This window comes from Callorhinchus milii, unplaced genomic scaffold (assembly GCF_018977255.1).
Source record: "Callorhinchus milii isolate IMCB2004 unplaced genomic scaffold, IMCB_Cmil_1.0 Scaffold2, whole genome shotgun sequence".
Lineage (NCBI taxonomy): Eukaryota > Metazoa > Chordata > Chondrichthyes > Chimaeriformes > Callorhinchidae > Callorhinchus > Callorhinchus milii.
The window spans coordinates 31,381,685-31,406,138 of NW_024704743.1; the positions used below are offsets into that span (position 1 = coordinate 31,381,685).

At 40.2% G+C, this 24,454-nt stretch overlaps 1 protein-coding gene across 1 annotated transcript in view; it reads right to left on the bottom strand.

The window, feature by feature from the left end:
• cdkal1 (CDK5 regulatory subunit associated protein 1-like 1) overlaps positions 1 to 24,454 on the bottom strand; it is a 472,504-nt gene that overhangs the window by 438,618 nt on the left and 9,432 nt on the right. The window contains exon 3 of the mRNA XM_042332426.1: positions 23,380 to 23,492. Within this exon, the coding sequence (XP_042188360.1) occupies positions 23,380 to 23,492 (113 nt within the window). The remainder of the gene's footprint in view (positions 1 to 23,379; positions 23,493 to 24,454) is intronic.

The following is a 24,454-nucleotide window of genomic DNA, read 5'->3' on the forward strand; positions in this document are numbered from 1 at the left end:
ATAGCTACCGTGGCACCATTTAGCTTTATTTGGATATGACCATTTCCGTTGGCTAACAACTACGCGATATGTGAGCCACTGGAATTGCCTATGCATTCACATGACAATTGTCTCGTATCCTTTTCCTTTTGCTATAGCCCATCCTTCAAAATTATAGCCACCATTTACAATTCCTCAGAAAAAAAATTAAACTTTTTCAAAATCTTGGTTTCGATAAACAATCCACCAGCTTTTATTGCAAAGCTTACCCCATGTTCATCAAACTTTAGTTTGCAAACTCTATATATTTATCCTTCGATATACAATATATATTTTAACAATGAAAATGTATTATGTTCTAATCAAAGATTTTATTGATAAACTACCTGCTTAAGGTTTTCCTCAGTGACAAACTGAAGTTGTTGTTGTTGTTCAAAAATTCAATATTTTGGATTGTGTTGGAATACAAGAAGTTTCACAATCTTTGAAGCTAATTGCAGCATAGCATCCTGATGAAACGTGATCAACTCGATGAAATTTCATACACTATGAAGCAATTCACAGCAACAGATTGATATATTTTTTAAAATGCACATCATAGAGGAACGGATAGAACTATACATCATGACAGCAGAGAAATGATACTCCTTGTCAAACAGTGCCACCTATGGACGGCAAGACATACATCAAGAATTATTTTTAAGATCATTGCTTTTACGTAAACAACATTTTAACCAAACAGTGATCTTATTAAAAAGTGACAAAGCAACAAATGTGTTTCAGTGGTGAAAGAGATTGAAACTAAAAAAATACACTACACAAATTATGAAGTTCTGTAGGCATCTTCTGTATAAAAAAGTGCACAATGTGAAAGGTATTGTCATTTATTATTCAATACTGCCATCTACTGATCCCAAAAGCAAATACTCTTTTTTTTAAAAAAACTACATTTTAGGCTTACCACCGAATCCTCCTCATTATCTGTACTGTTTTAGATCAAAACATCTAATGAATAAAGGGCAACCCCATTATTGAAAGCATCTGGGATACGGGTCTACTTTTCATACAGGGGCCCTTTGTAAGATCAAATTGTGCAATTCCAGCCTGGATCAACTGGCTTTGCTTCCCAATAAAATGATGAACTTCTGAGTTGGCCTCATCAGCCTCGTCCCTCCATTCCACCATTGGTGGCCGCACATTCAGCCTCTATGCCCCGAAACTCTGCAACACTCTCCTTCAATCCCTCCGCATTCCCACCTCCTTCCTTTAGGTCGCGCCTAAAGACCTTCCTCTTCGACCATGCTTGTGTTCACCTCCCCCAGGCTCGGTGTCATGCTCCAGAACGCTATCCTGCATGAGGGGCATTATATAAAATGCAAGTTGTTGTTGTAGTTATCATCAGGTCATCACTTTCTGCACAATGCACCTACATGCCATTCACAGAAAGCTCCAATGATCAAGTGATATGAATGGCACAGAGCTCACCTGCACAGAATGCAAGTCATGTCAGTCGTGCTTCCTGCCATGTATGCTTCCTCCCCCAATGTAGGGCTCCCCCAATAGAGTGCTCCCCCGATATTGTACAGGAAGAGAAGTCAGCAGTGATCTTATACCACCAAAGTCGGATTTGTTTTCACACTTTGTTTTAATGCGGCATCAGAGACAAACCCAGACAATTGCATTATAATGGGGTTGTCCCATTCACCGGTTGTCAAAATTTTAAAACAAAAATCATGTTTTCCCAACGCATTTGCCTGCATTCCATCAATTGAGCCTGGATTTTACGTAATTTTAACAAAAAAAAGGGAATTTTGTCACATCATAAATGTACATATTTATTACATTTTAAAACTAAATGTTAAAGTAATTGAATAAGAATCCTTAACTTTGATAAAGAGCTTTTCACGTAGGGACATCTCAAATTGCTTCATGGTATATATTGCAAAATGTAATGACTTTGTACTTTGTAGGCAAACGTGGTAGCCAATTTTACACACAGCAATATTCTATAAACAGCCGTGAAGTGAATGACCAATTTTAGTTGGTGGATTGTTGGCCAGGAAACTCCCTATTCTCTTTGAATAGTGCCATGGGATATTTAACACTCACCTTAACAAACAGGACCTTGGTTTAACGTCTCATCCAAAGGACAGCACCTCTAACAATGCAGCATATCCCCAACGCTGACTGAATTATTAGCATAAGACAATGTGAGTTCAAAATCCCAACAAACCCACTATTTTGAATACAAGCACCTAGTGAAAAAGTATTTTGGTTCCCAATCAACTGCAGTCCACCTACTTTCCTTATACTGACTAATGCACAAGTCACACTCCAGTACATCTTTCAGCACATCTTTCAGTGTACTGGAATATCAGGATAATATTACGAAAGCAAATGATATATTCCCAATCTTGATAAAGCTTTTCTATAAAACAAATTCTGTGGTGATGCCATTTCAGTTCAATCGGTAAAATGCAACAAGATAAAAAAAAATTCCACGGTCAATTCAATTTCACAGAGAATTCAAATGCGTGAAAATTGCAAAATTAAATTGCCTTGTGAATTTTTCCCAATTTCCAGTACATCCTCTACTTCTTTGAAGTAGCAAAGTAAGAGTTCACATTAAGGCCAATATAACATTGCTCTAATTTTGAGCTGATGAAAAATTTGTGCTGGATAACCACGTGGGTCTCAAATTCTAGATCAATATTTTCCACCGTTAAGTAAAAGTAAGAATGAGGAGATTTGAAAAAACTTAAGAAGGAAGACAAAAAGCACAAAAGCAAGGAATACATTTCCTGTTCCAGTATTTGAGTTAAAAATCCGCATGGATCATTGTAGTCGACATTGAGGAAACAGGGAAACTGCCAGCTATCAACTTCAAACAAAATTCACGCTGAACTTGTATAGAAAAAATGGACCATTTACAGAAACATCATTTAACCTTGTACTTCCTCCACTAAAGGCTGTGACCCACCGTGGGTGTAGCTCCAGAAGTAGCATCAATCTCAACAGCTCACTTAAGTTGCAAATCTTCATAAGAGACAGGTACAGGGAGCTTGATCCTGTCCTAACCCAACATCTCTTCACGTGAATTTGATGAGACAATTAACCACGACAATCACAGGAATACATCAAGATTGCACTCAGCTCTCTTGTTTACCTTTCTTCGCCTCTATTATTGTTTGAATGCTCAATGGGTTGATCCCATCACTTGCAATCAACAGTGAAGCCACCTGTTACAGCAATAAATCCACTGCTTTTGCTCTGGGAAGCTGGTCGGCCACACGCGAATATCCCACTAATTGCACTCCCAATACTGGGTGGCACTTAATTGTGCGATTATGCCTGGTGGACATGGAGGCCACCAATCGAGGACACATAATAATAATCCTTGTATTTGCTATAGTGCCTTATCACATCTTCGAGACGTCTCAAAGTGCTTCACAGAATATACTGTAAAGTGAAGTGACTGTATATTTTGTGGGCGAAACGCGGCAGCCAATTGCACACAGCAGTACGTAAGATCTCTCAGCATCTGCCCGATCACAGCAGTGAAAGCCCAATGGATTTCTCTTAATCTAAAATTCACAGCATCATAATAATGCTTCATTTGATAAAGCATATAATGTTGAAATGCCTCACACACATCACAGTTAATTGCTGTCAGGTATAATGACTGGTCTTTATACGCAGGCAAATGCAGCAACTGATCTGCGCACAGCAGTGTGCCCACAAGCAATGAAGGATAAATTTATCTAGAAGACTACTCAGAAGCACAGCAGGAGAAACTCCCTTTTCAAAAAGTGCCAACAAACAGACGCGATCTGTGTTTAACGCCTCATTCTCATGGACAATTAATTCACTGAATAATCTAAAAATTTACAAACCATCATAACATCTAAGATAGCCCAAACTGCACCCACCTCAATCAGCTATTTCTTCCAACTTGTGCTACACGTCTATAACATAAGGAGTGCTGTATAAATTAAATCTCCGTGCTTTTCTTCACAGGCTACCCTTACTAGCATTTGGGCTAATCTGCAAATTGAATTTACAAATCAATGTGCAACATTTGTGGGTTGGGTTAATCGTGCATATATACACGTGTATACCAGTACAACAGGTGACTCTGTAATCCTTTACATTAGTTATTAATTATATAATTAAGGGCACCTACAGACATCTGTATATGGTCAACCCAATCCGCAAATTAGATTACATTTCTTCTGGGTCCTCAACTCTCAGATTAAATCGCACTTTAAGAGTTCAGATGAATACAAGTATTTGGACATCTCCAGAACCCTTGAAGGGCCTGACATTTCTTTATAAATATTGTCCCAAGATTTTGTGTCTTCCAATTTGTTCCCCCTACACATCAATCACCTCCTGCAATCGTCAACCCATATCATCTACTGTTTTGCCAAAGATTCTACACTGCATTCATCAATTTCATTCAGATTATAAACAACCTTCAATTCTCTTGCAGTGAAATGTCTGAATCAGTAAGTACAATACAACTTACATTTATGAAGCAGCTTTCACATCAGGAAAATATTTCAGAGCAGTTAATAATACTGGATAGGCACCTGAGCTGGGAACCAGCGGGGCTGAGAAGGCGTTAAACAAAAGTGCGGTCACAGAGGTACATTTTAAGACATGCTTTGAATAGGGGGAGGGAGGGAGTCACAGAGACATCAGGATGTAATTCAAGGAGCAGGAGCAGAATGGTTGAAAGTCTGCTCACCGATGGTGGGAGGATACAGTGGGGGACACCAGTATTTGCCGAGTGTAGGGAGCAGCCAGGTTGGTGTGACTGGAGGTCTCTGAAACTGGTGGCAGCAAGCGAAGGGAATAGCCAAGTTAATGAAGGTGAAGGGGTTGTAGAGATGGGATGAAGAGTAACGGGATTTGAATGCGAGAATGAGGATCTTGAACTCGATTGTCTGGGTGATGGAGAGTCAATGAAGCTAAGCGAGGATGGGGCCATAGTCAGCCAAGCCTGAAAAGTTTGATTTCTTCTATCCCTTTCAACGTGACAGTAATCAAACATTTTTTTTCAATTCTTCCCAATTTTTATTCTTGATTGCTTTTTCCTGCATCTTAATCCTTGCATTTGATAATCCTTGCATTTTGATATAGCGCCTTATCATGTCGTTAAGACGTCTCAAAGCGCCTCACAGAATATATATTGTAAAGTGAATTAACTATGTATTTTGTGGTCGAAACCCGGCAGATTGCACACAGTTGTGTACCACGAACAGTGATGGGGTGAGTAACTACATTTTTTTTCTTGAAGTTCTTCTCTTAAAATTCTTGAGCTCAAATGAAATGTTCATTTTCCTCCATTGCAAAAGTGGCCTCTAAGAATCTTTTCTGCACACTACTCAATCAGCCCCAAAATTAATCAAAAATATGAATATTATTCTCATATCTCAGGAAGCTCTTCTAGCAGCTATCTTCCACTCCTGGCCACAATGCAAGAATAATAATAATCCTTGCATTTGATATAGTGCTTTTCACGTCTTCTAGACGTCTCAAAGCCTTTCACAGAATATGCTGTAAAGTGAATTGACTGTATATTTGTGAGCGAAACGCAGCAGCCAATTACGCACAGCAGTGTCCCGCAAACAGTCGTGGATTGAAAATGACCAATTTTTTTATTATTGTTTTGTTTTGGAGGGATTATTATTAGGTGTGTGGAGTAAGGAAACTTGCCCAAGGTTGCGCCCTGCCTGGAATTGAACCCAGGTGTCTCGCTTGCAAGGCGAGTGCTCTAACCACTGAGCTACAGGACTCCAAAGTGTTGAGAGGGCACTCGGATTGTTGTCCAATACTTAATCTATCCCTCACCTGTAGTTTTCAACCCAAACTTGTCCACTTAGCTCCATTTTATCATTAATGCAGTGGAAGCCTTTTAAGCCGGACACATTGGGCCAAACAGTGTCCGAGGTTACCCAGTTCCCTTAACCTCTTCCCGCCCAGCCTTCCTCCCCTTGGACGGGAAGTGGACTTATTAGCAGCGGCTCCGAGGTGATTGACAGCGGGAGCCCCATGTGAATGGCTGGAATCCACTGTCAATCAATCACAATTTGACTCCTCCCATCTCCATGCCAGAGCCACTCATGGCTGAATGGAGCTGCTCAAGGCATAGAAGGAGCGAGTGAGTTGATGCTGTGGCGTATTTTGTCCGGATTAACTGGATTTTTCTCCGAATTAACAGGCCTATTTAAAATGGGTAAGAATACAAATGAATTGGGGACGGGCGATTTGTCCAACTTACTACAAAATTACATTTGACGCCTTTCACGTCGGGAGGACATCCCAATGCGATGTACAATCAGTGCTTTGGATGCAAGCTCCCGAAACGACACCCTCACCCACCTCCCTGCATCCTCAATATGTTGTAATAAACACTCATCGCACTACCTCTAACCCTAATTCACTTTCCCAGGATCTCAAGACTGTAGAACATTTTACTTCCCTGTCTCGACTTCCTCCTACAATCTAGAGATGTAAACCCCATGTTTAACATCATCTGACCACTCCTTGACTAATCTTAACTCTTACTTTTTATCAATTTAGGGTTCTGTATTATGGACTTTGGGTTTTCAAAAACAATGAACAAAACAACTCTTGGTTAAACAAAGTGATTTTACATGGTGTTGCTTGAACTGGACAATTATTTGCCATGTCCCCCTCCAACTGTATTGCTATATTAGGTTTTCTATTGAACAATGTTAGATACGCATTGCTACAAATACATATGAAAGCAATTATTGGTATCAATTATTCTGGAAAACACGCAATAGTTCCTGAAAACACAAATTAAATATAATTAGAAAATAAATACTAAGATTAATTCAAGCATTAAAAAAACTTAAACAATCAACATCATCCAAAAACAATGTAATGGAATAAAAGTACCGTATTAATCTTATTATTTTAAGAATCAATTTCTCATAGCAGTTTGAAGTATCCAATCATTTCACATTAATTAAATTAAAAGCATTTGTGAAAAAGATTTGTGTTTTCACTATCAATAAATAACTACAGTACCAGTATGCCAACATCATCACAAAAAGTTAGAAGTCAAAATATAAGTGATGCTACATTTTTCCTTAATTTTCAAGTGGCAACAAAAACAAACTGTCCACGTGAACTATATAAAGAGGTTAATCAAAAGAGAAAACATTACCAGTCTAGTTCATATGCACAAAACAACAAGTATAAAGAGTTCATTTTAAACTGCATTTTATGTGGTACAAAAGTCCTATTGTGACATTTTTTTTAAAAAAAAGGTCTGGGTTGAGCCACCACAGTTTAATATGCCCAAGGGCTAAAAGAGTCCTTGACTGTTAGCTAATCCAAAACTAACATGTTTAATAGCTTTATAAACTGCCTAATAGCTTGGAATTAGTTTGAAAAACCTTTATTGCCTCTGGAAAAGATTTCACTGAATTCTTGCTTATATCATGGTGGATTAATCTTATTTTTTTCCTGTGGAATGGTTGGATTTAATTTGTTATACTGTGCTGGCAGAGGGCTTCTTGAAATATTAAGCAAATATTTACAAAATAATTGGGATATTGAGTTTCAGTGTTGTCCAAATAAGTGAATCTGTTTCACAAAACAAATGAGCAGAACAGGTCCAAATTGGAAAGTCCTCACCTAACCACCAACATGAGCAGCTGAAGAAAGTGTTACAAATTTTTTTTTTGTGGGGGTTCTGAACTGGCTCCAAGGTGATATATTTGGGGACGGAATATCGGAATTGAGCAACCCTCTGTGGTGGTCTCGGTCATCCAGTTCCTGAGCCAGGTGGGTCCACAGTATTCCAGGGCCACTGCTGGCTCATCGGCAGGACCTGGAAGGGCAGAGCAGTCACTGGGGTACAGGAGTCATCGCACTCAGCTCCTGTTACCCTACAAACCAAAGTCCTAATGGGTAGGGTGGTCCTAGCTGGACAAGCAGCGGGAAAGATTGCCAGACAGAAATATCAATGGTAAGCTATGTGGTTTTAGCTGGTTAGACTCCAGCAGTACCTAAACACACACTCTAAGAGTCCCCAAGCCTTGGCTCTTGCCAAGCTGCGCCAAATACTTTTAGGAATTAGGTAAACAGGATGCATCCCTCCAGGGAGAGAGTGAGCATTCCATTCCAACAACCTATCTCTGGGATTTCCATGTGTAGGAGGGATGCATGGAAGCATCAGCTTGGTTTGGATACTCTTAAACTTGGTGATGGGTTTCCACAAGCTTCAGACGCCCGGCTGACCAAACAAAAAGCTAAACTTACCAATATCAAAAAATTACATACTCTAAAGATCGCCTACCCCTCCTAAAACCAGGCAACTCTCACAATCCCCCAAATGAGCAGAAAGTTTGTTTTGAAATTCTACACAGATCAATGAGGCTAAATTGAGCACCACCTTTGAGATCCCAATGGAACATACCATTACCTCATTGGTAGGGGAGGCAGCCTTCCTCCACCTCCTGCTAGTTTGTAGATAATCACCAAAATAAATGGCTTGCCATTCATTCACTTGGGAAAATTCCAAGCCTGCATCTCAATGTTTTTTTGACAAGCCAGCAGAGACAATAAAATTGTATGAGCAAACTTGTCTTAATGCTGCATGACTGCTAAATCCCTGATTGTTCAGCGGTTTGGGACGCGTCCCTCCAGGGAGACGTGACAGGCGCGACACAAATGTAATTTGTTGTTGTTGTTGCATGGTGTCATCCTCTAGTGCAGGAACCTGCTGCATAATTGGTACGTCCGGTGAGATTGTTAAGATTTGCTGTTGGCTATTCTCTGGGTACTTGCTGCACAAAGCAACAACTCGCAATTACATAGCACTCTTCAAGTAGGCTAACGTCTCAGAGTGCTGTATAGTGGTCAGGTTGAACACGAAGCAAGGAAGAAGGGGGAGGGGTTGCTAACCATAGGTGCAGTCAAAGAGGCAGATTAAAGCCCCAGTTTCAGACAAATCTGCTGCAGGTTCACTTTATATTTAAAGCTGGATACCTGCACTTTTTATTCACAAGAGATGTCTCCATGTTACAACTCAAGAAGCCTTAAGAGACAGAAGCTAGAATTGGACAATGATTTATCTACCACATTCCTCATGCACATTTTGGCACAAAATTTTGTCATTTTGTCATTTTTACTCTTTTTGTATAATCTTTCTTTAGTTGATTTTCTTCTATCTCAATATGAATTTCACTTATGGCTACTTGACATTACTGGCACAGATTAGCTACTGTGTTTACATAGATAATATTTACTTTGGGTCCTTAAATTCAGTCCAAGCTAACATTCGAATACAGGGCTGGGGGGGATACTGCATTGTTGGAGGCGCCATCCTTCAGATGAAAAGCTAAATCAAAATCATGTCTGCCTTTCAGGTGGATGTTAAAAGATCACATTATAATAACCGTTGCATTTGATATAATGCACCCCATTGAGAAGTCTCAAAGCTTATATATACAGGATATACTGTAATGAGGATGTACTGTGTTTTTGGTGTGGGTGAAAGGCCGCAGCCAATTTGTGCACAACAATGTCCCACAAATAGCCATGGCATGAGTGATCAATTGTATTTGGTGGATAATTGGCCATGACACCAGGAGAAACTCCCTGTTCTTTTTGAACAGTGCCTCGGAATCGTTAACTTGAACAGGCAGACAGGACCTCAGTTTAATGCCTCATCTGAAGGACACTACTTCAATGCAAGACACCCCCAGTACTGTATTTGAGTGTCAGCTTAGACTATGTAAATCAAAGTCCTGACATGGGGCCTAAACCGACAACCCCGACTCAGAGGAGAGTGCGCTATCACTGCTCCAAGCTGATACACATTTGGAGCTGTTCAAAAAGAGAAGAGAGTTTCTCCCAGTATCCTGGCCAATCATAGAAATTTACAGCGGAGGAGACTTTTCGACCCACAGAGTGTGCACCAGCTCTCATGTTCATTCAATCCCACTGTCCTGCCCTATTCCCATACCCTTTCAAGTCTTTATCTTTCCTAAATCTCACCCAGATATAATTGGTCATTTACTTCATGGCTGTTTGTGGGATATTATTGTGTGAAAATTGGGATATTGCAGTGCATAAGTTGGCTCCCACGTTTGCCTACAAATCACACAGTCACTACACTTTACAGTAAACCCTGTAAAGTGTTTTGAGATGCCATTCTGATGTGAAAGGCACTATATCAAATGCAAGGATTAACACGACAGTATTATGTACTTAATTTCTATCATATTTTGTAAAGTACTTTGAAACAACAACAAACAACAACAAGTTGCATTTATATAGCACCCTTCACATGGGGCAGCGTCTTAACAGTGGCGAAGTCTGATGCCGAGCCAGCGGGGGGCGGGGGGGGGGTGGGTGTTCATGGGGAGGTGAGACATTCGTATTTACATCAAAAGCACAATATAAATACTGGTTATTGCAATATATTTTGCAATGCTATAGCACAGCAGTTAATTAGTAATTTGAGACACCAAAAAAATTTACCTATCATAATGACAGACATCATTTGAGGCTGTAATCAATCGCATCACTTTATTTTATTGATTGTCCTGGATTCCCTCCGACTCACCCCTCCCTCCCAACTTTCAAAGCCCGCCTTAATAATATTACTTATTCTTGCATCTGATACAGCGCCTTATCATGAGTTCGAGATGTCTCAAAGCTCTTCACATAATGTAGTGTACACTAAGTGTAGTGACTGTGTATTTTGTGGGCAATTGCACAAGGCAGGGTCCCACAAACAGTCGTGGAATGAGTGACCAAACATATATTTTTTTGGAGGATTATTATGCCCAGAAAGTGATCCGCCAATCGACTGACAAGCAGGTTCCTACTCATTGCTAGGTAAACAGAGGTGCAGAGAGTAAGGAAACATGCCTAAGATTTCACCCCATTCAACAACAACAACAACAAGATTCCATTTATAGAGCGCCTTTCACGTCAGGAGGACGTCCCAAGGCGCTGCACAGTTGGGTCATGACCCGAGCAGGGGGGAAATGGTCAGGGTGAGGGGAGGGAAGGGAGGGAGAGAGGAGGGGGGAAATGGTCAGGGTGAGGGGAGGGAAGGGAGGGAGCGAGGAGGAGGAAGAGAGTCGAGAGGGGAGCTGAAGGCACGGTCAAAGAGAAAGGTTTTGAGACCGGCCTTGAAGGAGGAAAGGGAGGAAGCGGCGAAGGCACTGGGGGATGGAGTTCCAGAGCCTCGGGGCTGAGAGGCTGAAGGCCCGACCACCGATAGTAGGGCGGTTGGGGCGGGGGACGTGGAGCAGACCGGAGCCAGAGGAACGGAGGGTACGGGCAGGTAGGTAGGGGGATAGTAGGTTGGAGAGGTAGGAGGGAGCAAGGCCGTGAATGGCCTTGTAGGTGAGGATGAGGATCTTGAAATCAATCCTCTGGGGGATGGGGAGCCAGTGGAGGCGAGCGAGGGTGGGAGTGATGTGGTCCCGAAGCCTGGTGCGGGACAGTACACGAGCTGCAGAGTTCTGAATGACCTGCAGCTTGTGGAGGGAGGTGGCGGGAAGGCCGGCGAGGAGAGAGTTCCCATAGTCCAGCCTTGAGGTGACAAAGGCGTGAACCAGGGTTTCAGCAGCGTGAGGGGTGAGGTAGTGCCGTAGTCTGGCGATATTCCGGAGGTGATGGAAGGCGGTGCCAGTTGTGGTGCGGATGTGAGGGAGAAAGGACAGCTCAGGGTCGAACAAAACGCCGAGGTTCCTGACTGGCTTTGAGAGGTGGAGAGTGCAGCCTTGGATGCTGATGGTGTCAGCGCCTGAGGTGCGGAGGCGCTGACGTGAGCCAATCAGGAGGGCCTCGGTTTTTCGCACGTTGAGCTGAAGAAAGTTGTCTCTCGTCCAGGACTCGATGTCGGACAGGCTGTCAGGACATCGGTGGTCGTGGAGTTGAGAGTAGAGGAGGAAAGGTAGAGTTGGGTGTCATCCGCATACATGTGGAAGTTAACCCCATGTTGCGGATGATGTCACCGAGGGGGAGCATATAGAGGGTGAAGAGGAGGGGACCGAGGACAGAGCCCTGAGGGACACCACATAAGACAGTACGGGGGGTGGAGGAGAAGCCATTCGTTGAGACGAAGTGATTCAGGAATCAAACCCAGGTCCTCTCGCTTACGAAGCTAGCACGTTAACCAACCCCTACACTACAGGACTCCATATAACTAGATAAGCTCCTCTCACACACACACACACACACCCACCACCCACATACCCCTTACCTCTTTGACTGTGCTTTCAGTCACCTTTCCCCTCTCTAACCTCTTCAGCCCCCACGCCCTGGCTTGGTGCCCAGTCAGTGGTATAAAGCATTTTGAGACATCTTCTCAATGTGAACAGTGCTATATAAATGTAAACTATGATTTTCCACTGAATCAAATACCACTGACACCATTTTGTCATGTATACAGTATTTTGAATGTAAGAACGTTTTCCTATTTCGCGCCAAATCGTATTCAGTCGATATAAGCCAACTAATTTCTTAATTACATACAATTTACAATCTGTACATGGAAATAAGCCAAACAAATTTATATTCCAATTGTATTCAGATAAGATTAGTCAACAAATTTGATGTAGAATCAAAAAAATTCAAAGGCCACAAAGTGGCCATTCAGCCATCAAATCTTTGTTGTAACATTTTTCATTCCAGCATGTACAGGATACAGTTCCAGGCTGAAGGAATAAAACAAACACTGGCAAATGTATCTCTGTTCACATAGAAGGGGAATACACTTTTCACACAGTTAGGTAAAAATTGTTTTGCTCATTTGTACCCTGTTGTCCTCTTTTAGGTGTCAAATAGAAAAACATTTCAATGTTATAATGTACCTTTCACATACGTGCAGCATTTCGATTCATAGCTAAGGAACAAGAAAAATTTTCCACTCAAAGAGTTGATCACACAAAACAAACTGCCTTATAAATGAAAACACTGAACAATCTGGCCTTTCACTGTGGAATTATAAATAAGTGTCAAGTCCACAATTTTGTACGTCTGGCAGCCTGCACCAGCTGCAAATGGTTTTGAATTTGTAACAAGCCCACAGATACTTAAGCTTTTCGAGTTAATTATTTTGGTACCAAAGCATGACCCCATGAAGAGCTCTCAGATGCTTTTAAAATTTTCCCTCTTAACTCACATCTTTTTCAACTGAACAGCTATTTTGAATTATACCAGTTAATGCACTGTCTGGTCAGTGAAGCAGTGTGGAACTTAGCAGAGCATGACCCCCTACTGGCTGATAAAATTTAACACTGGGTTTATTTTCAAGCTGCCAACCTGATAGCAAACAGATGCTAGGTCACTGTAGCCTAAGCACAAGGGGCCTGTTGTCAATAAGAAAGGTCTAAGATAAATTGGAAATAGCGCACTACAAAGCCATTCTGATGGCACCAAAACATTAAATCTGCCCTTCAGCCACTTGGAATGACAAAATATTGCTGCGGTCAGACACTAAATTATAAATTCTGCTGTTTTCTATCAGAACAGTCCCTGTGTAGTCATACTTTTCTGAGTTGCAAGCTAGAAATCTGAGTTAGCAAAATTGGATTACATGATATTATTGCTCACGAGAAAGCTGCCAGTTGAATATAGACAGACCTGCATTCAGAAAATTGCATTTGAAACCATTTTAGCCTTTTTAAAAAGGGGATATTGGCATGCAGTATAGAGACATTTATTCCAGTCAAGTTAACAATATTATCCCAAACTACTGAAATTTCAATCCACAAGAAAAATGAAAGATGCTAACTGGTCGAGAAGTTTAATTTACAATTCAAACAGTTCAGCTGTTGTTGTCTTACCTGAACACCCACCCAAACATTGCTACACAAACTGGCAACCCTCCCGATAGTCTAAGGGCAGTTTTATAGAACTCTCCAGAAAAAAATTCCACAATATGAATACCATTAACCAGATTCAGGCTTATAACTTCATGTGTTTAGTTACATTTCCAAACTTACAGCATTTAAATGGATCAGTCACAACGCCACATATTTCAAAAAGTATTAACATGAAAGATGTGGATAAAGAAGGCTTTTCAACTGATTTGGTCTATTCTTCAGATATACTTATCCCCTCATCTCATTACAGATCAATTTTGTTTTATTTTGTTGAAAGATCACAACAGAGATTTGTTCTAAAAGCTATTTTTTTAAAAAACACATATTTCACCTTTTTCCAGTCAAGTTTTCTATGTTTCAAGCCACAACTGAGAGATTGGCAGGTGATCTGACAATGCCACTCTATAACAACAACAAAATTACATTTCTATAGCCCCTTTCACGTCAGGAGGACGTCCCAAGGCGCTGGATAAACAGAGTTAAGGACCCTGTCTACAAACAGGCATTTTAGGAGGTACACTAGAAAACAGTGATCGTCTCCCTCAGCTTTTTCTCTTGCTTGGTGAGTAAAGAGTTTTGGACTGCTCATGACATCCCAATAGCATGCCTATGGATAGAAATTGTGTTTTCAATACCATTTTGCATGGTATCATATTATACTCCAATCTGTACTGACATCCCAAAAATATTTTTTGGTTGCCTTTCAAAACAAAACACTCAAAAAATACTCAATTGTCCATATCACATCGTTTCATAGCCTCATAATCACCAACTTATAAAGAACATAATTTAATTATGTAAACAAAAATCATAGTATTTTGACCTGAACTACCTACAATGAAACATAACTTCTAAGAGGTGAAAAACTCCACTAAGTCTTTTGTTTGACCGTGCCTTCAGCTCCTCTCTCGACTCTCTACCCCCTCCTCGCTCCCCCCCTTCCCTCCCCTCACCCTGATCATTTCCCCCTGCTCGGGTCCTGACCCAACTGTCCAGCGCCTTGGGACGTCCTCCCGACGTGAAAGGCGCTCTATAAATGAAATCTTGTTGTTATTATTGTTTGTTTGATCTCAACCCTATTTACTTGCTTCTCACCATATTCATCAACATTCTCTCTTTCAGACTGCAGAAATGTATTTCATTGAACCAATGTATACTCCACTTCAAATGGTCTACTCTGATAATTTATTCTACAAGTCGATTACCCTTGACACTTTCATCCCTCTCATTGCCAATTCCCATTTGAAGTCAAAACTGAATTTAAAACACAAACTTCTGACTGTTGATGTCATTTTGAAGTGGCTGAGAAAAGTGGTAGCTTGTTATCTGCTAACAGAAATGGCTAACAAATGTCTAATTATTATGCTGCAGAGTAAATAAAGCACATGCTACAAACATCAAGCAAAGGTAAATAAGTACTTAATTATTTTGTCTTTGTTCTTTGGAGAAGTTGTGAAAGGCTTAATAGGCAGCTATAATTAGTCAATATAAATTGAGAAACTAATCTTGAAACTAATCATGACACATCCATGAACTGAAATGAAAGCAGCAGTGTTCCACATATGTCTAAAAGAAAATCACTTTATTCTTCACAGAAAGGCATATGTTTCCAACATTTTTAGATCAATCGGTGTTTCACAGCGATGAGGATGGGTTTCTGCATGTGTCAGACACCCGGCTGACCAAATAAAAGTTGGAATATTTTAATATTGCTCCAAATGCGCTTTTTTTTAAAAAAAACAGAAGGGTTTTCCATAGAGCCACTAAATTTGTGGAACTGAAACAATTATGGAGTAACCCAGCTTCAATCAGGATTTAGTTCATTAATAAGTTGCATATTTTCCTCGGTGGGGTGGTGGGGAGGGGGGGAAGGCTTCAAGGTGACAAGTTAGTAACGGAATGTAAGAATCGAGCCAAGTGGCGGTCTCGGTAGTCCAGTTCCTGAACCAGGAGGTTCGGCGGTATTCCAGGGCACTGCTGATGACATTACAGCCAGCCTGGCTGATCAGCGGGACATGGAAGGGCAGACCAGTCACTGCGGGCAGGGAATCCTCCCACTCAGCTCCTGTTAACCTTGCAAGCCAAAGCCCTAACGGGAAATGTGGTCGTACCGAGACAAGCAGTGGGAAAGATTGCTCTCAATGGCAAACTATTCGGTTTTAGCTGGTTAGATTCCAGCAGTACCATAACTCACACTCTGGGGTCCCCCAATCCATGGCTCTTGCCTAATACTTTCCAGAATTAGCTAAGCAGGATGTGTCCCTCCAGGGAGAGAGTGTGCATTCTATTCCAACAATCTATCTCTGGGACTCCCACGTGTAGATAGGATGCATAGAAATCTCAGCTTGCTTTGGATAAGCATGGTGATGGGTTTCCGCATGTGTCAGGCACTCAGCTCACTACACAAAAAATTAACTTACATTGCAGGATTATTTTACTTATGGGCAAAGGTTCACTTCAAGAAGGCTCCACTATATCGATAACAACTATAAAAGACAGCCAATTCAAGAGTTACTTAAATGTATTTATTGGAGAACAGAATATCCTTTAATGTCCCTCAAAACATACTTTTCAGGGACTGGGTGGCACAGTGAAATCCACTACCTGTGCAAGCTGGGTTTGAATTTAATTCAGGCTCTGTCTGTCAAATCCATGAATCCTGTGAAATGGGTTTAGGCAGTCTCAATCCACTTCTTAGTGGGCATAGAATCACAGGTTCCAAAATTGACAATCTTACTGAGGGAGACCACAGGATAGCTGACCGATACAAGTTCAAAATGTTACACTGGTGTAAAAGAAGCTGAGGAGCACCATTGGTGTGGGAAGAACGGGTAGCCTTATGCTCCATCTTACAATACAATAATCTCACAACTAAATGACATGGACATTTTAATTCTTAAATCAAATAAGATTATTTTGGTTAGCTGCAGCGAGAGCTACCAACTATGTCCGGCGACCATTTTCGCTCCAAGTCACAAGTGGTAAGTGCAAGATTCATCTTTGCTATTTCATTTCATTAAATTCTGATTTATACAATTCTTATTAAATAACGTTTATGTCGCACTATTCGTGGCCATAAATGGTGCAATAATATAAATCTGGCTTGACCAGACTCAAATTTCACTTGAGCCTCACACCTGAGATCAGAGGAACAGTTACATTCGCACTGCTGAAACATAAACCATGAGGGCACAAGTCTATTCTGGCACAGATCTACAGACATTTTTTGCAGCATTTTGATGGTCTGCTGATAGACCCAAAACGTTCAAAGGGCTGCTATTCTTAATCATTTGAAAAAAAATTTAAAAATTGTTGTTCACGTGTGTAAAGTTCAGAAGATGTCTGTTTGATTTTTAACCCTCCCTGAGAATAGGAAGTATAAATCAAGCTTCCAGCAGTAATAAACGTGCATCACTCCATCAGGACACTCCTACTCCCAGATTTGTTTGTTTTATTCCCTTGGGCTTTTTCCTTACACTAGAATTTCACACTTTCTTATTGATGCTCTTTTATTTCTATCCCACCTACACCACCACCACCCACTCCCCCCCCTTCTGCAGTTAGTACTTTTTCCTCTTCTTTCCAGTGACCATTTTTATTTGAGGTTAGCCTCCTGTCCATTTGGGTCTCCTAAGCACCACCATTACAGTATTCATACCTGAAAGACCAACCAAAGAGAAATCTCTTTCATTTGTCTTTTCCAGCATTGTTAGCTTTATTTCAGATTTCCAACAATAATCATTCTGTTTATGCCTCTTTTCAGTGGTCAATTGAGGAGAAAGGTGTTGAGAAAACATGTTTCAAAAATGATGCGTAAAAACTTGTCAACAAGACACTAATCTTAGAACTGTATCACATGGAAATTTTAATTTTTAAAAAGAATACTTTTTTTTGGCTTGGAATAGACCTTTCGATTGTGACAGAGAGAGTACCAACTTTAAATTACTTCTAGGTAAAATAGGTAGAGAGCCACCTTTAAATTACTCCAAGGTAAATAAAAACCTAGGCAGAAGACAATGCATGACCTTACAGCGGGGTGGGCAATTATTTTGGCTGGCGGGCCACTTCACGAGTTTTGGTAAGCTTCGCGGGCCACACACTTAATATAGATACAAACGCTTAATAATAGCTCAAAATCAAGTCTTACACTTGTACGTGTATAAAATAAAGTCTTGTTTTATTTTGTAACTGCACACTGTTTTTATTTTATTTCTTTATTTTACTTTAATTTATTTTTATTTTATTTATTTTATTTGTTTTATTTTCCACCCAGACTGGTAAAAAAATTTTTTAGACCATTCTTTGTTGAATATTCGGCCTTCAGCGTCTACTTTCCGCTTCTTTGATAAACTCATTTCGAATTAACGTCCTCTTCAGTGAAAAGTATAGCCGCGGTTGCCGCGCACGTGTTTGAAAATTTGTTGATCCGTACATTTCTGATGTCAGCCTGATTCAACACTTAAGGGAGCGTGCGCACAACTAAGCAGCTGATGTTGCCGGTCTGATTCAAATGCAAAATTTGTGCGACTTTCTGGGATTGAATGAACTGTAATTTTTTCTATTGCTAGACACAATGACGGGCCGGATAGAATCATTTGGTGGGCCAGATACGGCCCACGGGCCGTCTTTTGCCCACCCCTGCCTTAGAGCATACTCAACTATTTTCAGTTATGTGGACAAAACCAGATAGTAGAATATAAGATAGCATTCCAATCAACAGTTTATAAGCTATAACTGCAAGTATGAAGTTCATGAGAGAGGCAAGTATGAAGTTCATGACTTTTGCTCATCATCAGAACTCCAAAATCGGATTGTGAAAGATGCCGTGTGTTATTTGAAATAGTTGGCAGACAGTCCATTTTTGTAGAGAGCAAGATGAGGAGGGTATCCCATAAGGAAGGCTATTCATAATGACCTTTAAACAATGTGGGTTACTTAGGTAAACGATACAAACACTATATATTTGGTATAGTAAAAAATATTATAAAGTATTGTAATGTCAGATTGCACCATACACACAGGCATAATACCAGCATTGTATAACCTATCCCCCCTCTCTCCCCCTAGCTCGGGGTCAGACTCCGCCACTGTCAAGCATTAGGGACTCTACCCCACGTGAAGGGCGCGATATAAATGCAAGTTGTTGTTGTACTGTCCCTGGATTAAGTGCCACATGAGAACACATAAAACCAGAAAAAGAGCAAACTACAGTATTGTACTGGACATTATCTCAATCGCTTTTTTTAAAAAAGCTACATGGATCTGTACATCTGAGATTGCTGCTCTATGGGATTAGTGGAATTTTAGCTGGAATAAATGATTACTGTACTAACCGGCCCCTAGGGAGAAAGTTGGTTCCTAAAATATTTCAGTCCCCATCAGTCTTAATGACATTGGCTCAAGCTCCTTTTCTATTTGAATCACATGGAAAATATTCAGTTAATTTCACTAACTAACCAGTTTCCAGCATTCCAGTATGGGTTCTTCAACAAAACAACTTTCCTCAGCCTCCCACAGGGACATCTGCAAAAACACCAACTGTAGAGTTTCACAGTTTCACTTTTGTTTGTGGAATTAAAAATTTAAAAACGCACAAGTGCTTATTATCCTGAATGAAAAGTACGTTTTCAGAAATGGAAACCAAAGTGAAAATGTCACAAATCACAGGAGACCAATTTGAGCCCAGTAAATTTTAACAATAAGGTGTCAGCCTTGCTCAGTTGGTAGCTCTCTCGCCACTCTCAAAATACTACGGTGGGACTTTGAATTAACATTCTAGGCTGATAGCCAATATTGTACTGGACTGTTGGAGGTGACATTTTTCAGATGAGACATTGAATCGAAGTCTCGTTGGGCTGTTCAAGTGGATGTTAACAATCCCATGGTACTATTCGAAAAGAGAAGGGAGTTTCTCCCAATGTCCTGGCCAACAAATCCCACAGAGAACATTGGTCATTCACTTCATAGCTTTTATCGTTCATTGCTGTGCGGAAATTGGCTGCAACATCCATCCTCTCAAATACAGTCAGCAATTCCAATGAAGCTTTCACATTTCTCAACAATGCAAGGATTATTATGTATTACTATAATTCAACACATGTAGTTACTTCTCCCTCACTGATATTACACAAGAAAATTGAGGGTATTTGTATTCATCTCAGGATGTGGCAGATGTTGGCAGGACTAGTATTTATTGTCTCTTGAGATTTTTGTAAAATTTTCCTCAGGCTAAAACCACAAAGTAACGTATCAAATTATCTGGTGAAGTGCAGAGTGAGGACACCGAGAGCGATAGTGAGACAGACAGACAGACAGACAGACAGGGGGGAGAGTGGGAGAAGAATGAGAGGGTGGAGGGGGAGAAACAGAGAACGATGGATGGAGAGAGTGACAGAAAGAAAAAGTGGATGGAGAGACACAGAGACAGAGGGGGGGAGAGAGAGAGACAGAGAGAGAGAGAGAGAGAGAAAGAGTGAGAAGAGGGGAGCAATTTACTCAAAAAACAGTAATTTGTATAAGTTTCAGTTTCATTTAGGAAAAAAGATACTTGTATTAATAAGATATTTACTCAAAATAAGTTCTAATAATATCGAAAATAGTTTCTAGCTTGCCTGTTAACATGCTAATACAAGCCGTTTGTCTTACAAGTGCAAACCAGCATCCGCCTATCGTTCTGCTGCCATCAGGTACATTGGAGAAATATTCAGGGCCTGTCTTCCCCTCCCCCCCACCCCATACATTTTCACTAAATGGATAGCCTATTTCTAGAGCAAATCTCCCACATAACTACATCTTTTGACCGTTTCTCCAACCTGTGGGAAGTTGTTACTAGCACCAATTACACAAAACCCAGTACAGTTCTAATGTTTGCATTAATACAAGCGTCTCTGTTGCAACACACCTCAGTTTTGCGCAAGTGTACTGTTGAATCTGAATACTGCTGAATTCTTGGTTTGTCGGACCCTTGTACACTATCCGCAGTGAACTCTAACACCGCTTCACGAAGGAAACGACATTGGCGATAACCTGACAACCCAGAGTTGCTGACCAGTGGCCATTTTTAGTGCACCTATTATAATGTAGAGTCTGAGTTTTAAGGACTCTAACCACCCCCTGATAACGGGATCAGCCTGTAAACCACAAAGCTGGAAGGGGGAAGTGCACATTTAACCAAAAGAAACTTCAAGAATAATCATTCTTCTATATCTATATTCTTTTGATATTCAAATATTTCATTTGTAATCATTGAAAACACTGCTTGGAAAAGTCCTTGAACCCATTATCACTGCTCCAGATTAATTTGCTACACACCTCGTGAATGTTAACGGAACCTTAATGTGTGCAAAATAATATTAGTGTTTGCCTACAAAAAACATCATTGCACTGAATAGTAATTACTGTTATGTGATTCAAGATATTTCTATTTGATAAGATCTATAAAAAAATACAAGTGTTTTCTTCTTTTCACCATATCATACCAAAAAAACTTCAATTTTATATATTGCAAACTTCAAGCGAGAGGATCCAGGTTCAATTACCGGGCAGGCAAAGTCTTAGTCAAGTTTCCTTACTCCACACACCTCTGTTTACCTAGCAGTAAGTAGGAACCCAGTTGTTAGTCAATTGGCGCATCACCTTCCAGGGTAATAGTCCCTCCCAAAAAAAGCAAATCAATAATAATAATTTGGTCACTCAATCCATGACGGTTTGTGGGACACTGCTGTATGCAATTGGCTGCTGACTTTCACCCACAAAATACACAATTAATTCACTTCACAATTTTTTCTGTAAAGTATTTTGACATGTCCCAAAGATGTGATAAGGTACTGTATCAAATGCAAGGATTATTATTATAAGATGTGAAACAATAAAACAGTTGGGTCATAAAACAATTAAATAACCAGGCAATCAGAGTATACAGTAATAATCCTTGTATTTGATATATCATCTCTTTGAGACGTCTCAAAGGGCTTTACATATAGCATAGAATCAGAAGACAACTACAGGAGCACAGCAATTCTAAAGAAAACTATTAAATTATTTATCACGTCACTGTTTAAAATATTACAATCATAATTTTCTTTACAAATGCTCCTTAGCTGTCTACCAAATCATAATTTCTGTGCAAGTCAAGGTAAGTAGGGTAAGGTAGTGCAGGACACTGCTGCTATGATGCACAGAGTAGTCATGGAAGATTCACTACCATGATCTCAGCTGTACCATAACGGGTGGGGGGGAAGATTGCCTTAAGTAAGCCAGGTAGGTTTACACAGAAGGCAAAATTAAATCGGATAGCTAGTGAATTCAGGCACTAATCACACCACCCAAAGAAATATGACAAACCAGTAAACAGAGCAGGTTTTAAGTTTTCTGTGTAAGTTGCTAACTGGAAAAGAATACGTCCATGATGATAATAATCATTTTTGCATTTGCCTTTCACATCAGAACACCTCAAAATGCTTCACTTGATACACTGTAAAGTATAGTGACTGTGTTTTGTAGGCAAATGTACCATTCAATTTGCACACATGAATGCCCCATAAACAGACAGGAACTGAATGACCAACTTTATCTGAAGGCTTGTTGGCCAGGACACTGGGAGAAATTCCCTTCTCTTTCGTGATGCTCTAGGATCAACATCCACCTAAGCAGGCTGACAGGACCTCAGTTTAATGACTTTTTCAAAGGACTGTACCTCCGACAATGCAGTGTTCCAGTGCTGCATTGGAGTGTCAGGCTAAACTACAAGAGCTCATAAATAGAAAATATGCTGACACGAAAAAAAAGCGTTACAACACTGACTGATGAGTATAAGTGGAGCTAAGCAAACCACTCTTCGCTGCCCGACTTTGTAGAGTTCTCCATCTAGTGGCTTGGCTCAGAATTAAACATTTATCCAATTGAGGCAAACAACTTCACATTTAACCATACAGTATCAGGCTTTTGATCTCCTTGGGAGTCAGTGGCTGAACTGTTGGAGCTACCCAAACAAACATTAATTTTTCACTTACCTTAACAAAACGTAACAATACTTAACTGTTCAAAATTCTGCTACCTGAAATTTTTCTAAGTTTCTATTCACCAGTTTCATGCAGATTTTTTGAGAGAAATGTGAGCATTTGGATACACTATATTCTTACTCACTCCAAAGGGGAACACACAATAAAAAATTGTGCTGCTCAAACTGGACAGAATACTATCTAAGATAACACGTGGATCCCGCCCAGGTGGGTAGGCCTGGCACTATCATACCTGAATACAGACATGGCTGCCACACCACAAATGAGAGATGATCTCACAAGGACTTTAATACATAATATAAATAGGCATTTTGTATGTACAGTTTAAGTCCCTTGTATTGCTTATACCATGAATATAAATTGTATTCATAAAAAAACTGGATACCTGGCTATGGAATCACAGAATACTATCATTCTGTGCCATCTAGCCAAACACATTTCCCTGCTTATTCTCATCATCTTTTATATAGAACACGTGACTGCACTATTACCTGTGATTTTGTATCCAAAGGCAGCCAGTTGACCAGCCATATATTCTCCATCTGAATTGTTATGTGAACAGCCCCAAGTCTTCACCCAGATCTTCTGTGTACCAGGGATAACACTGCAACAAGTATGTACATGAAAGTAAGAATTAAGAACACAATTTAAAACTATTTTAATAATGCAGGCCATTTTCTACCAACCTTACAAGTTTTATCTTTGATTCATAATAGTAGCAAATAGTGAATCTGTACAATAATAATCACAATGATATGAAGTGAGCACATTCCATTTTAAAGTTACACTATAAGTGGATTGATTTAGGTAATACAGTATTATCTCCCAAATTTAAAAATATTGTTTTTCCTCTTAAAAACAATCAGCCATGCCACACAGTATTATGTGCCTCTGAAGATGCACTGGTCAGTTCTGCTCCCAAGTTCTATCCAGTTGGTTCCCAAGAGAATTTCATGTCAATTTCCTCTCTAGCCCTCGAATAAAGTACATTGCCTCTATTCCGCATCTTAAGCAGAACCGTCAAGACAACAACATTACTGTAGTAAAATTTATGAGGGAACTCCTTTTCATAAAATGTGTCCGAGTATGTTTGTTCACAAAATACACAGACACACTACTTTACAGAATATCCTGTGAAGTGCTTTGTGATGGCTCAACAATGTGATTAAGGTGCTATATGAATTACAAGCATTATTATTAACAGAATGCAATCTTGAAACTTAACCAGTTTGAATTCTATATCTTGAAACCACATCACTGAAGGATTACAATTTTCAAACAGAATTTTGTTTTTAAAAAAAAACACAATAGTTGTGAATTCTATGAAAAATAACCAAAAGTGACCTTTGTGTTCAAATCCCTTCACTCTCTGGCACCTTCCTACTTCTCCGGCCTCCTCATTCCCCAATCCACCGCCTCCGATCAACTGGCACCGGCCTCCTGCTCATCCCTCGCACTTTCCGCCCCACCATCAGAGATTGCGCTTTCAGCTACTACACCCGAAACTCTGGAACACTCTCCCTCAATCCCTCCAACTTGCCCCCTTTCTCCCCTTTTTCAAGTCCC